The sequence below is a fragment of the Neovison vison genome, chromosome 5, assembly GCF_020171115.1.
Source record: "Neovison vison isolate M4711 chromosome 5, ASM_NN_V1, whole genome shotgun sequence".
NCBI lineage: Eukaryota > Metazoa > Chordata > Mammalia > Carnivora > Mustelidae > Neogale > Neogale vison.
The window spans coordinates 27,894,085-27,910,408 of record NC_058095.1 but is presented as its reverse complement, the minus strand read 5'-3'; the positions used below and the strand labels follow the sequence as shown (position 1 = coordinate 27,910,408).

Here is a 16,324-nt window from a genome sequence, read left to right as displayed (position 1 = left end):
AAGGTACCATATTTCCATAAATGTAGGGGTAGTTATGTATGCCCAGAGTGTATGTACGGAGATGAGAGTTTGGTAAATACAAGAAGTCAAAACTCTAATAGAATTAAATAGCTATAGATTATATGTGTTATCTATCATGATTACTTAAGATAATAAGTACACTCTGGGAAAGGGGTACATTTGTACTGATTGAAAAAATAAATAGGCTTCCACCTGACTTTTACTTTCTGTTCTTATCCAGCACATGTTTGTTCTTCGTGAGCGCCCTGAAACAGTGTTAATAGATCTCATTCAAAGGACAAAGGATGCAGTAAGAGAGCTGGACAATCTGCAGTATCGAAAGATGAAGAAACTCCTTTTCCAGGAGGCACATAACGGACCAGCAGTAGAAGCACAGGAAGAAGAGGAGGTAATAAGTTAGAAATGATTCAGATATTGAGCTTTGCTTCTTTATTAGCTTCTTTCCTTGTGCAACTTGTCTTGCCATGAATGTTTTGTTTTAGTGCTTCCTAGATTATGTTTTCTTAACAATGGTCCTATAAGGTCCCAGGTGGGAAAAGGGTTTTGCATTCTTTAAACCCAGCCCCTTTGTAGTGCTCATTGATATAAAGCTATGCAGAGTCTTTTATTAAAGAAACCTATTCAACTTTAATCCAGTCGCCATCAAATTTTTTGGATACTGAACCCTCTTTTGCCTTGTCTGGTTCCATGGGACATGCTTTTGGAAATATTTGAAATTACAGACTATGAAAGTTGACAGTACTCATTCAGAAGTCTTTAGAGTTACCATGTGTTGTGCTCTGTCAGGGATACTTGATTCTTTGCCCTTCTGTATCACTTCATTCCATCTGCACAGTTCTAAAATACTCATTTTACAGGTGAGTAAAGCAAAGCTCAGAGTGATTAACTCATCATAGGTTAATATAGGTTCAGATTCATGTATCTCAACTCTCACATGTTCTTTCCATGTTGCCTTTTAGGGAGTATGGAATTACAGATTTGCAGAAGAAATGTTACAGAACTTCCTCACAAGGAAAGATACATATAGAACTTATTATTTAAATTGTGTTCCAGGGGCACCTGGGTGGCTCAGTGGGTTAAGCCTCTGCCTTCGGCTCAGGTCGTGATCTCAGGGTCCTGGGATCAAGCCCCGCATTGGGCTATCTGCTCAGCAGGGAGCCTGCTTGTGATCTCTCTTTCTCTGTCAAATAAGTAAATAAAATATTTAAAAATAATAATAATAATTGCTTTCCAGTGAGAGATCACTTTGCATTCTGAGACCAGGAGTAATAGTTATTTACTTTTCTTTTTTAATAGTGCTACACAATTAATGAACTGTGAAATACAAGACTTTCTTAACTTACAGTTTTGGTTTTGTTTTTTAGTTCATATAGTAATCATTAGAAAATTATTTTGAGGGTAATAAGGGTAGGGCAGTCAGTTAAGCATCAGCTCTTGGTTTTGGCTCAGGTCATGATCTCAGGATCATGAGATTGAGCCCTGTGTATGGCTCAACAGTTGGTGCAGTCTGCTTGGGATTCTCTCTCCCTCTAGCTAACCACTCCCCAGCCACACTCACTCTCTCTTTAAAGTAAATAGATCTAAAAGAAAAAAGAAAATGGAGCTTTTTTAGATACATAAAATATTTCAATAAAGTAAAATTAATAAAATTCTAATGCAGTTAAAACTATAATAGCATCTCTTTTAGGCTAGGATGTAAGAAAAATTCATATATATATTTATATATATGTATATATGCACCATATGTCTTTATGAAATTCTCCATATCTTATAGAATCTTGGGTAAGACTACTAAAATGTTGGTGCCCAGATACCATGGCTTGCCTGGTTACTTCATAAAAGCATTTATATGAGTATGATTAAATGTACAGGTAATATGTAATTTTTAATTTACAAAAAGTAGATTGGAATCAATTTTAAATAAATTGATGAAAAAGGGTAGGCCAGAGATTATTTTCTCAAGAAGAAAAATATACTTAGTCTTCCTTGAAAAATAACAACTAAGAGGCACCTTGTAGCTCAGTTAGTTAAACCTCACACTTTTAATTTTGGCTCAGGTCATGATCAAGGTCGTGGAATTAAGATGTTGCCTCAAGCTCTCATGTGGAACCTGCTTGAGATTTTCTCTCTCCCTGTTCTGCCTCTTCCACCCTGCTTGCATGTGCATGCCAGCACTCTCTAACAACAGTAACAACTAAAAATGGTTATTTATAGGACTGAAAAAAGATTGGGGTTTGTTTTAACCATGGGAATTACTGAGAAATGACCAGAATATCTCCATATATATACCTCATGAGATGTGTGGTAGAAATGGATTTCAGAAAATGTCAAACAACTTAGAGAAAATGCTATACTTTGGAAATAACCCATAACTGATGAACTAAATTTTTGACACAGTTGGGCTTTTTGTTATTTACTGATTAATTATTTTTATTTGTTTGTTTTTCAGTTGGTAGACTTCCAGGTCTTGGCAAATAGAAGGAATTTCTCATGTTAGACCTCTAAATTTCTTTCTAAAGATTGTGTGCTAAGCAGCGTGATAGGTGATTATAATTAGCAATTTCAAAAGAGATACAGATATTTGAACCTAGTTCTCTTTTCCCTTAGGAACAAGATCATGGTGTTGGCCGGACAGGAACAGTGAATAGTGTTGGAAGTAATCAGTCTATTCCCAGCATGTCCATCAGCGCCAGTAGCCAAAGTAGTAGTGTTAACAGTCTTCCAGATGCCTCAGATGACAAGAGTGAGCTGGATATGATGGAAGGAGACCACACAGTGATGTCTAATAGTTCTGTCATCCATTTAAAACCTGTGAGTATTTGCATTTCAGTAAATACAGTTTCAACTTTGGTAAATAATTTTCTTCAACTGATTAGTTCGGAGATTCTCTTGGATGTTTCAGAAGTTTGGAACATAATTAGGTAACTTACTTTAACGTGGCATTAGGGGGGCGCCTGAGTGGCTCAGTGGGTTAAGCCGCTGCCTTCAGCTCAGATCATGATCTCAGGGTCCTGGGATCAAGTCCCGCATTGGGCTCTCTGCTCAGCTGGGAGCCTGCTTCCCTCTCTCTCTCTCTGCCTGCCTCTCCATCTACTTGTGATTTCTCTCTGTCAAATAAATAAATAAAATCTTTAAAAAATAAAAATAAAAATAAAGTGGCATTAGGCTTATTTTCCCAGTATAATGTCTGCATTTGGGAAACTAATGTTTTAAGAATATTAAAAGGATATTTTAAAAATCATAGAAGAAAGAAATATAGCAACACTGTGTTAATATGTAATTTGAAGTTTCATGAAAAATACAGCATTTAAAAATAGTTACGTATACACATGAAAGTCATGATAATGGTTGTCTTTTAAGAGAAAGGGTTATGAGGGTAATGATCAAAAGTGACTTGTACTGTCCATAATGTTTATATCTTTAAAATAAAACTGAATGTAATTGCCAATAATTGTAAATTTGGGGTTTAAGAAATAAGGGTTTTGTTACAGTATTCTTCACACTTCTGAGTGCAGAATTTTTAATTTTCTTGAAAGCATTTTGAAAGTCAGGTAACTTGTTTTTAGCAACCAATAGGAATACTTCTTTTTTAACTTCAAAGCTTGTAGTATTACCTAAAAACCTACTAGGCAAAAGAGCTAACAGGTAGATCTAACCCAAGTGTTAATCAGCAGATGAATAGATAAATAAACTATCAGATATACATATAAGGGAGTATTATTCGGCTGTGAAAAAATGAAATTCTGATATATACTGTAACATGAGTGAACCTTGAGATGTTATGCTAAAAAAGTAATGTTATGCTCAGTGATATTAAGCCATATGCAAAAGGACAAATACTGCATAATTCCACTTACATGAAATATCAGAAAAGGCAATTCATAGAGACACAGAATAGATTAGTGGTTACCAGGAACTGAGTAGAGGATAAAATGGAGAATTTTTGTCAGCAGATACAATTTCTATTTGGGTGATGAAAATGTTTGGGAAATGGTGGTGGTTGTACAACATTGGAAATATAATTAATGCCAATGAATTGTACATTTAAAAATGGCTGAAATCACAAACCTGTACCCCTGGGGATAAAAATTTATGTTTATAAAAAATAAAAAAATTTTTAAAAAATGGCTGAAATGGAAAATTTCTCATTATATATGTTCTACTACACTCACACAAAAAGTCATTAAGAATGACTTGGTTATATAGTAGTATTCTTCAGGGCAAAATCATGTTTAATTTTTATGTACTTAGGCAATAGAAGCAGCATTAAAAAAGATTATTCTCATAATCAGCTACTTAATTCACTTCCTCTTCAGTTAATAAACTAAGACATATAAGGAAAGACCAGTTCTTAAAATTTTTAGTTATTTTTTTGATTATTTGGACAAATTATAGAAGAATTAAAAAGGTATTTTTAAGATATATTATTGCGTTGAAAACCTAAGAGCATTAGTATAATTTTTTTTCACTGCTGTTTAGAATTACTAAAGCTTTTCCATTTTCTATATAATAAGTAGGATATAGATCTAACCTGATAAATTTCCTGATCCTAAATCAGTTTGCTGTTCCATATACTGAGAGAATGATGTTTCCTGATTCTAATTATGTTGAAAATAAAATGTTGGCATTCACAATTTTTGTTCTTGCTCTTTAAAATTATGTCTTTAAGATAAATTGATCAAGTTATCTTTAAATTTTTTTGAAAGTTCAAATTAGCTGTATTTGTTCAATAGTATTGTTTCTTTCTTTGCCTAGGAGGAAGAAAATTACAGAGAAGAGGGAGAGCCTAGAACAAGAGCATCAGATCCACAATCTCCACCACAAGTGTCTCGTCATAAATCACACTATCGTAATCGAGAACACTTTGCTACTATACGGACGGCATCACTGGTATGTTCTTCCCCTGAATTAGAAATATATTTTTCATATTGGACTGTGGCACCTGTACTGAAGTACAACTATATCTTTTTTTTTTTTGTATTTGGGGTTTATTTTGCAAAATACTCATTCAGCATTTAAGTGCCTCTTATGAGAAAGATATGCAGAGTATGCTGAGATGTTAAACTAGTGATGTCTTCAAAACATACACAAAGAACCATTGTGTTAGAATATATCAAATACTTAGGAGGGCTGGAAGGTACTACATAGGAGTTCACATTACTTTTGATTTGGGGCATAAAAGAAATATTTAGGAAACAGATTGTTTAGGCCTGTCTTGGATGGCTCACTCAGTCAAGGATCCCACTCTTGATTTCAGCTCAGCTCATAATGTCAGGGTCTTGAGATCAAGCCGCAAGTGGGGTTCTTCCTTCAGCGTGAAGTCTGCCTGAGATTCTTTCCCTCTCTCTCTCTCCTTCCCTGTCTGCTCACACTCATGCTGTCTCTCTCTCAAATAAATAAAGTCTTTTAAAAAATAACTAAAAAGAAAACAAATTATTGGAGCTTTTAATAGTTGTTGGTTTTAGGCACAGAGAGGAGGATAAATGTTACTTCTATATAAGAATCAACAGTAAAGAAATACTGAAGCTAACCTATAAAAACCTATTTCTTCATTAAAGAAATACTGAAGCTAATACTGAAGTGAGAGAATGAGGAGAAATGTTTGGGAAATAGCAAGTAATTCAATTTGATGTATTCAAAATGTAGTTCTTCTGGTTTCCCAAAAAATAATAAAAATGGATTATGGGGGATGTGTGACTTGCTCACTTGGTAAAACATATGACCCTTAATCTTAGGGTTGTGAGTTTGAGTCCCACATTGGGTGTAAAGATTACTTTAAAAAAGTAGATTATGTATCCATTATTAAGGATGTTATTTTAGCAAGCTGCATAGTACTTTGATCAGTCAAAAAAAGTAGGACCAACACATAATAAAGGACACTAAAGGATAAAAAGAAATTAAGATATCATAGGAAAAGTAGACTGTTAGAAAATATGACAGGAAGTATAAAATATATATCTGAGAAGAAAAGTTTCTGAATTATCAACTGCATAAGCAGATTTTATAAATCCCATGCAATGGCCCATGACTCTGTATGACATGGGGTCAAGAATGCCATCTCCCATCCTGAGGAAGCAGGTCATTTCTGCTATTCTGCAACATGTAAATAACTTTTTGAACAGAGCAAGTGGCAAAGATTGCTTGATGGGTTTTTCATGACTATTTTTTTTTTTAAGATTTTATTTATTTATTTGACAGACAGAGATCACAAGTAGGCAGAGAGGGAGGCAGAGAGAGAGGAGGAAGCAGGCTCCCTGCTGAGCAGAGAGCCTGATGCGGGTCTTGATCCCAGGACCCTGGGATCATGACCTGAGCCGAAGGCATAGGCTTTAACCCACTGAGCCACCCAGGCGCCCCCATGACTATTTTAATAAATACCTAAAGAGGTATTAAGAGAGATGCCAATTCATGTGACTTTGTGACTTCGCATATATTAAAATGTTTCTCAAACACTCTGTCCCAGTTTCTGGCTCCCTCAAATTATTTAAGGATACACTTTTTTTTTTTTTTTTTTTTAAGATTTTAATCACAAGTAGGCAGAGAGGCAGGCAGAGAAAAAGAGAAGAGGAAGCAGGCTCCCTGCTGAGCAGAGAGTCTGATGCGGGGCTCGATCCCAGGACCCTGGGAACACAACCTGAGCTGAAGGCTGAGGCTTTAACCCACTGAGCCACCCAGGTGCCCCACACTTTTTTTTCTTAAGTATAGTTGACATACAGTGTTATTTTAGTTTTAGGTATATAACATAGTGATTTGACAGTTCTCTACATTGTCAGTGCTCAGCGCAATAAGAGTAGTCATCATCTGTCACCATACAAAGTTGTTAGTATTATTGACTGTATTCCCTGTGCTGTACTTTTCAACTCCATAATTTATTTATTTCATAACTGGAAGTTTGTACCTCTTAATCCCCATCATTTATTTTATCCATCCCACTATCTACCAGTTTGTTTTGTGTATTTTAAGAATCTTTTGATTTTTGTTTGTTCGTTCATTTGTATTCTGGATTCCCCATGTAAGTGAAATCATAGGGTATTTGTTTCTCTCTTTCTGACTTATTTCACTTAGCATAATACCCTCCAAGTTTATCCATGTTGTTGCACATGGCAAGATCTCCTTTTTTATGGCAATATTCATATATATACCACATGTGCTTTATCCATTCATTTACTGATGGACCTTTGGGTTGCTTCCATACCTTGACTATTATAAATAATACTACAGTGAACATATGGTTTCGTGTATCTTTTCAAAGTAGTGTTTTCTTTCTCTTTTTTCTCTTTCTTCCTCCCACCGTCTCCTGTTTCTTTTCTTCCTTTTTTTTTTTTAAAGAGATGGAGTGAGGGGAGGGGCAGAAGGAGAGGGAGAGAGAGAATCTTAAGCAGACTTCTCTGCCCAGCGCAGAGCCTGATACAGGGCTTGATCTTACAACCCTGAGATCATGACCTAAGCGGACTTCAGGAGTTGGACACTTACCCATTGCAGCAACCCAGGTGCCCCAGTGTTTTCTATTTCTTTGGGTAAATACCCAGTAGTGGAATTAATAGATCATTTTTGTTTGTATTTTTAATTTTTTGAAGAACCTCCATACTGTTTCCCACAGTAGTTACACTGGTATGCATTCTTACCAACAGTATACAGGGTTCCCTTTTCTTAAGGACACTTCTTAAATTACAGATTTAGAAAGTTTAAGATCCATATTCTTAAACTTAGTAATTCTATTTCAGATAAAACATTCAGAGTGTGTGTAGGTTTATGTACAAGGTAACTATACTGTATCACTCAGTATAACTACCATGTACCATAACCCATTCTTTCTTCTGCCTTGGGCAGTTTTCATATAATAAATTGATATTAGGTATTCAATTTGAAGAGTTTTTACAATGGCTTTTGCCTTAGTTATCCATCATCTTAAAAAAATAAAAAAAGAGGGGCACCTGGGTGGCTTAGTTGTTTAAGCAACTGCCTTTGGCTCAGGTCATGGTCCCAGAATCCTGGGATCAAGTCCCATATTGGGCTCCCAGCTCCATGGGGAGTCTGCTTCACCCTCTGACCTCCCCTCTCATGCTCTCTCTCACTTTGTCTCTCTCTCTCTCTCTCAAAATAAATAAATAAAAATCTTTAAATTTAAAAAAAAAAAGGGGGGGGATGTAAAAATTCTAGTCATCACAATAGGTTCCCTTCATACCCCACCCCCACTTTGTCATTTTCCACTGCCATGAACACCATTTTCTGTCTCTTCACTCTTACTAATTTTAACTGTTTGGGTTTCATATAAAGGGAATCATAGAATGTACTTTTTTGTATCTGGCTTATTTTGCTCAACTTAATGTTCTTGAAATTTATCAGTCTTGTGTTCATTAAAGTTCATTCACTTTTTTTTAAGATTTTATTTATTTATTAGAGACAGAGAGGGAACAGGAGCAGAGGGAGAGGGAGAAGAGGACTCCCCACTGAGCAGGGAGCCTGATGCAGGGCTTGTTCCCAGCCTGAGCTGAAGGCAGACCCCCCCCTTTTTTTTAAGATTTCTTTATTTATTTAGCAGACAGAGATCACAAGTAGGCAGAGAGGCAGGAAGAGAAAGGGGGAAGCAGGCTCCCCACCAAGCAGAGAGCCTGATGCAAGACTCGATTTCAGGACCCTGAGATCATGACCCAAGCTGAAGGCAGAGGCTTTAACCCACTGAACCACCCAGGCACCCCTGAAGGCAGACCCTTAACCAACTAAGTCACGCAGGCACACCAAAGTTTATTCTTTTTTATTACTATAAGTAGTTTTCCCTTGTGTGAATGTGTAATTTTTTTACCCATTCTTTATTGATGAACAATTGGTTTGATTACTCTTTGGGCATGTAAGATTGCTATAAACACTCTTGTACAAGTCTTCATGTGAATATGATATTTTAATTCCTTGTTGATAAATGCTGAAGGTAAAATAACTGAGTTGTAGGGTATGTGTATGTTTAACCTCCCAAGAATCTTACAGTTTTCCAAAATGGGTATACTATTTACATGCCCATTAGCAGTGTATATGTTTGTTTTGTTTTGTTTTGTTTTAGCAGTATTTAAGTTTTAATTGGTTTACATTCTCTCCTACATTTGGTGTTGTTAGTCTTTTTTATTTTAGCCACTCCAGTGGTATGAAATGGAATTTCATAGTGTTTGTTCATTTTCCTGGGACTAAAGAAGTAATCATTATAAGCTCTTTTCCACATGCTTATTGTCTATTCTTGTGTCATCCTTTTTTTTTTTTTCTTAAGATTTTATTTATTTATTTGTCAGAGAGAGGGAGAGTGAGAAAGCAGGCATAGGCAGGCAGAGGGAGAAGCAGGCTCCCTGCTGAGTGAGGAGCCGGATGTGTATGTTTACATCCCAGTGTCCCAGGACACTGGGATCATGACCTGGGCCGAAGGCAGCTGCTTAACCAACTGAGCCACCCAGGCATCCCTCATCTTTTTTTTTTTTAAGACTTTATTTATTTATTTGACAGACAGAGATCACAAGTAGTCAGAGAGGCCAGCAGAGAGAGAGGAGGAAGCAGGCTCCCCCGCCAGGCAGAGAGCCTGATGTGGGGCTCGATCCCAGGACCCTGGGATCATGACCCGAACTGAAGGCAGAGGCTTTAACCCACTGAGCCACCCAGGCGCCCCTGTTCTCCACTTCTTCTTCTTCTTCTTCTTCTTCTTCTTTTTTTTTTAAGATTTTATGGACCCTGAGATCATGACCTGAGCCGAAGGCAGCAGCTTAACCCACTGAGCCACCCAGGCGCCCTGTTCTCCACTTCTTAAGTGGAGTGTTGTAGTCAAGTCTGTTGTCTTCTTTCTTTTTTTTTTAAGATTTTATTTATTAGAGAGAGAGAGAGCACAAGCTGTACGGGGAGGAGCAGAAAGGGATATGGAGAATATCCCTTAGACAGCCTACTGAGCTGAGAGCCCAACATGGGGTCCATCCTAGGCCCCCAGATCGTGACCTAAGCTGAAGGCAGACACCTAACTAACTGAGCCACCCAGGTGCCCCATCTTTTACTTTATTTCTTATTCAAATACTCATCTTTTTAATATGATTTGTAGGTGTTCTTTATAAAAGTTGGTTATAGTATTCTATCTCATATATACCTTGCAAATATTTTTTCATCGTGTAATTTACCTGTTCTTTTTCCTACTTGATGAAAACTTAAAAATTTTTTAGTTTTAAAATCCAGTTATAACCATCTGATTTTAAAAAATGGATAAAGCAGGGTGCATGGGTGGGTGCCATTGGTTAAGTGACCAACTCTTGGTTTAAGCTAAAGTAATCATCTCAGGACGGTGGGATTGAGCCCTGCCTTTTGCTTCCCACTCAGCACTGAGTCTGCTTGGGATTCTTCCTCTCCCTCTGCCCCTTCCCCTGCATGTTCTCTATCTCTTCCTCCTTCTCTTTCTAAAATAAATAAAGCTTTTTTAAAAAATGCATAGGGGCATCTGGGTGGCTCAGATGGTTAAGCATCTGCCTTCAGCTCAGGTCATGATCCCAGGGTCCTGGGATTGAGCCCCGTGTCGGACTCCCTGCTCAGTGCAGAGCCTGCTTCTCCCTCTCCCTCTGCCAGTCCCTCCACTGGTGCTGTCTGGCCCTATGCTCTGTCAAATAAATAAATAAAATCATAAAAAATAAATAATAAATAGTAATAAAATACATAAAGTCACAGGTTCCTGGGTGGCTCAGTCAGTTAAGTGGCAACTCTTTATTTCAGCTCAGGTCGTGATCTCAGGGTTGTGATATGAGATCAAGCCCCATGTCAGGCTCACACTGGGTGTGGGGCCAGCTTAAGATTCTCTCTCTGCCCCTCCTCCCTTTAAAAAATGGATAAAGGTCTTGAATAGACATTTCTCCAGAAAAGATAAACAAATGACCAACAAGTACAACAAAAGATGCTCAATATCATTAGTTATTAGGGAAATGCAAATCAAAACCACAATGAGGGACCACCTCATACCCACTAGGATGGCTTTAAAAAAAAAGAAAAATAGGGTCACCTGGGTGGCTCAGAGGGTTAAGCCTTTGCCTTCAGCTCAGGTCATGATCTCAGGGTCCTGGAATGAAGACCCACATCGGGCTCTCTGCTCAGCGGGGAGCCTGCTTCTCCCTCTCTCTGCCTGCCTCTCTGCCTAGTTGTGATCTCTCTATGTCGAATAAATAAATAAAATCTTTAAAAAAGAAAGAAAAATAATAATTATTGGAGGACATGAAAAATGAGAGATCCTGTGTATCGCTTCTCGGCCTTTTGGCTAAGATCAAGTGTGAGAGATCCTGTGTGTTTCTGGTAATATGTGTGTAATAATATTGTAATTGTGTTTATGTAATATGATTGTAATATGATTCAGCTTCTGTGGGAAACAGTTGACAGTTCCTCAGAAAGTTAAACAGAGTATCATATGACTCACCAATTCCATTCCTACATATATACCCAAAGAATCAAAAAGTAGTACTCAAACAAGTACACGCACACACATGTTCATAACAGCACTATTCACAATAGCCATATCCATCAGCAGATGAATGATAAATTATGGTATATTCATACAGTGGAATTTTATTCATCTATAAAAAGGAAGGAAATACTGATACTTGCTACAACATGGATGAACCTTGAAAACATGCTTAATGAAGGAAGCCAGGCATAAAAGATCACATATTATATGGCTATATGAAATATCCAAAAAGGATGTGAATCCATAGAAATGGACAATAAATTGGTGGCTACCAGGAGAGAATGGGGAATAGGATTTTTTTCTGAGATGATAAAAATGTTTTGTAATTAGATTAAAGTGGTAGTTGTACAACATTGTGAATATACTAAATGTTATTGAGTTGTTCACTTTGAAATGATTAATTTGGGATGCCTGGGTGGCTCACTTGGTTAAGGATCTGGCTTGTGATTTCAGCTGAGGTCATGATCCAGCCCCACATCGGGCTCCACACTTAGCAGGGAGTCTGCTTAAGGATTCTCTCCCTCTCTCTTTGCCCCTCCCCATATGCCCTCAAACACTTGTGTGCTCTCTCTCTAAAATAAATAAATCTTTTTAAAAAATGATTAATTTTAGGGATGCCTGGCTGGCTAGGTTGGAAGAGCATGCGACTTGATCTTGGGGGTGTGAGTGAATTTCAGCTCAGTTTAAAAATCCAGTTTATACATTTTTGTCTTCCAAATTTTTATTTAAATTCTAGTTAGTTAACATATAGTGTAGTATTGATTTCAGGAGTAGAATTTAGTGATGCATCACTTACATGTATCATTCAGTGGTCATCATAACAAGGGTTCTCCTTAATACCCATCATCCACTTAGCCCATCCCCTGCCCATGTCCTTCCATCAACCCTCAGTTTGTTTTCTATTTTAAGAGTCTCTTATGGTTTGACTCCCTCTCTCTCTTTTTTTCCCTTCCCATATATTCGTCTGTTTTTTTCCCAGATTCCACATATGAGTGAAATCATATGGTATTTATCTTTCTCTGAATTATTTTCCTTAGTGTAATACACTCTGGCTCCAACCACATTGTTGCACATGGCAAGATTTCATTCTCTTTGACGGCTGAGTAATATTTGTCTGTGTGTGTGTGTGCGTGAGAGAGAGAGAGAGAGAGAGAGACCGACCTTCTTTACCAATTCATCAGTTGATGGACATTTGGACTCTTGCCATAGTTTGGCTATTACATTTTTTTCTTTATATCCTGTGCCTTTTGTGTTCTATCCAGGAAATATTTGCTTACACAGTAGTCCATGTCTTCTTTTGCTTTATGATTCTAAGTTTTATGTTTAGGTCAAGTCATTCTTTTCAAATTAATTTTTGAATATAGAGTGATATAGGAATCGGGTTTGTTTGTTTATTTTTACAGGGAACGAGTTGTTTCAGCAGGATTTATTAAAAAACACTTTCCCTTTTTGAATTAACCTGAATTTTTTGTAGAAAATCTACTTGACTGAGTATGTGTCTATTTCTAGATTTTATTCTGTTCCTTTGATCAATTCAGTCTGCCCTTACACCAGTATCACATTGTTTTGATTGCTGAAGTATATGTCTTCCAACTTTTTCTTCCCCCTCAAGAATGTTTTGGATATTCTTAGCCTTTTATATTCCCATATAAATTTTAGAATCAGCTTGTTTATTTCTTTAAAAGACCTGCTCGAAATTTAATTGAAAACTGCTAACTGGGATCGCTTAAATTAACTGCCTGCTTAGTTAATGGCAGAGTGATCTAAAATGCTTTTGAAAAAAATGTTTTACTTTATTTTGTTCTTTTCTGTCCATTGTATATCTAGGTTACAAGGCAAATGCAAGAACACGAGCAGGACTCTGAGCTTAGAGAACAGATGTCTGGCTATAAGAGAATGAGGCGGCAACATCAAAAGCAATTAATGACTCTGGAAAATAAACTAAAGGCTGAGATGGATGAACATCGCCTCAGATTAGACAAAGATCTTGAAACTCAGCGTAACAATTTTGCTGCAGAAATGGAGAAGCTTATCAAGAAACATCAGGCTGCTATGGAAAAAGAGGTAGCTGATTCAATATTATTAATTTGTTCTAGCTTGTAACCATCCCAGAATTAACCAAGATAACATTTGGATGTTAGAGTATCTGTTCACCAGAACCAAGCAGATCAATGGGAGAGAGAGACATGTAACATGTATAATGTCAGGTACTGAGTCTGAGAACCAATAGACATGGGATTATTTCCTGATACTTGCTAGATTTATAGTATCACAGTGAGTAAGTCATGGATCTGTTCTGGGCCTCAAGGATGCTGGTTATCTGAAGAGTTTGATAAATCACCTATTAGTAACACAGTTCAGGTCTCAGAAAATCATTCGTGATTCCCTTTTCTATGTATTTTTTGGAAACTGTCCTTAAATGTATAGCAGCATTTTTATGTCAAAGAATAACTGAAGATTAATATAGAGAGAATGTTAAAGATTACAAGTTAAACATTGGGGAGGGTATGTGCTATGGTGAGTGCTGTGAAGTGTGTAAACCTGGCGATTCACAGACCTCTACCCCTGGGGCTAATAATACACTATATGTTTATAAAAAAATAAAAATTTATTTTAAAAAGATTATAAATTAAGAGATTCAGATTGGGGTTAGCCCATTAGTTTATTTATAAATAAGGTCATTTGAATATATGATAAAAGCAAATTTTTTAGGATTCTTGTTATGTGAAACCTTTTCTTATAAAGGTTTTTGATGTCCCATTAGTTTCATTTTATTTTGATAGTCCCATTTGTCAAGTAAAATGTAAGCTTCTTGGTAAATTCATAGAATATCGTCAGATAGGTCTAGCTAGTCCACATTAAGGCATAATTTATCATAGCTACCCTGTTCAATCTTCCTCCCCCCGAAAAAAAAAAAAAAAACACTCTCGTACAATAGTAGAGAATTTAGCAAAATAATTTATAGTATAAATAAACATTTGATTTTGAAATAATTAGGTGAAAGAATTATCCTGTTGGTCATTGGGTAGTATTTTTAGTAACTTAAGAGGTAGATACTAAATATTTAAGAAAGCAATTCATGAAATGGGATGTAGAATATGATTACAAATTTGTTAAAGAAATAGATACACATAGAAAAATTAGGAAGGGTATACACCAAAATGTTTATATTGGTTATCTGTGCATGCTAAAATCATGTAATATTTTCCTTCTTTGTGTTTTACTATACTTCCTAAATGTTCTACAATGATTATACATTGCATATATCATCAGAAATAAAGGGTGCCTGGCTGGCAAGAGTTGGTGGAATATGCAGTTCTTGATCTCGGGGTTGTAAGTTTGATCCCCATTTTGGATATAGATATTACTAAAAAATAAAATCTTTAAAAAAAAAGGAAAACAGTAATGATACATATGTCTAATATTTAATATTTTCATATTATTTAACATTATTTCATATTTGAGTCAACCAAGATAAATCATGGTTAAATTATATTTGTAGATAAATGTGTGTTTGTTTTTTATTGGGAGGAGAACACACTCCTGTTAAACAGAGAAAAGAAAGGTGAAAACCTTATGACCCTGTACAAGGTCAACATTTTAAAGACGAGTTCCATTTTATTGGTTCTCTGAAATTCTAATGAAGATGCTGAGTACATCAGAAACCAAAATTGCACCATATTTTAACTGCCAAAAATTTAAATAAAAATAAATAGGGTGCTGAGTAATAAGTATTAATAATTTCTTGGTGATTTTTTTTGATCATGGGAAAAAATGGTATCTGTGGTAATGCGTATTCAAATGCTGCTTTGAATCTATCAACTTAACTAATTTGGTCCATTTTTTAAATTTTCTATAGGCTAAAGTGATGGCCAATGAAGAGAAAAAATTTCAGCAGCATATTCAGGCCCAACAGAAGAAAGAACTGAATAGTTTTTTGGAGTCCCAGAAAAGAGAATATAAACTTCGAAAAGAACAGCTTAAGGAGGTACTTATTTTATAAACATTTTCAAGGCAGTTATCTGCTTATTGATTGTACGTAATGTTGCCCAACTCATGGAACCTTGAAGATAAATTTTCTTTTGTTGTTTGTTAACCATGAAACGTATATCGGTTTGAATGAAGACATTGATGACCAAGATCCTCAATTGAGGAGCTGTAAAAAGAATCATCTCCTAAAAACATAAGTCATTTTATTCATAATAACTTTACTAAGCACTTATTTTTTTTTTTAATTTTATCGATTTATTTGACAGAGAGGTCACAAGTAGGCAGAGAGAGGTGGGGGGAGAGCAGGCTCCCCGCCGAGCAGAGAGCCTGGTGTGGGGCTCGATCCCAGGACCCTGGGATCATGACCTGAGCCAAAGGCAGAGGCTTTAACTTACTGAACCACCCAGGTGCCCCTACTAAGCACTTATTAAGTAAATGTCTAATTAGAAATAAAAGTATGTGAGCTGTAAAAAAAAAAGAGAAAAAGAAAAAAGCCACACATTTCTTTCATTAAAAGTAAACCATTCCTGGGATGCCTGGGTGGCTCAGTGGGTCAAAGCCTCTGCTCTCGGCTCAGGTCATGATCCCTGGGACCTGGGAACGACCCCGCATCAGGCTCTCTGCTCGGCGGGGAGCCTGCTTCCTCCTCTCTCTCTGCCTGCCACTGTGCCTACTTGTGATCTCTGTCTGTCAAATAAATAAATAAAATCTTTTTAAAAAAATAAATAAATAAATAAATCATTCCAGGGCGCCTGGGTGGCTCAGCTGGTTGGGTGTATGACTCTTGCTTTCAGCTGGGGTTGTGATCTGGAGTCTTGAGATGGAGCCCTACCTCAGGCTCCATGCACA

At 36.6% G+C, this 16,324-nt stretch overlaps 1 protein-coding gene across 1 annotated transcript in view; it reads left to right on the top strand.

Annotated features, from left to right (window-relative positions):
- Window positions 1–16,324, top strand: part of TAOK1 (TAO kinase 1) — a 166,706-nt gene that overhangs the window by 118,669 nt on the left and 31,713 nt on the right. The window contains exons 11-15 of the mRNA XM_044248254.1: window positions 242–409; window positions 2,629–2,832; window positions 4,777–4,911; window positions 13,313–13,549; window positions 15,345–15,473. Coding sequence (XP_044104189.1) covers window positions 242–409; window positions 2,629–2,832; window positions 4,777–4,911; window positions 13,313–13,549; window positions 15,345–15,473 — 873 coding nt within the window. The remainder of the gene's footprint in view (window positions 1–241; window positions 410–2,628; window positions 2,833–4,776; window positions 4,912–13,312; window positions 13,550–15,344; window positions 15,474–16,324) is intronic.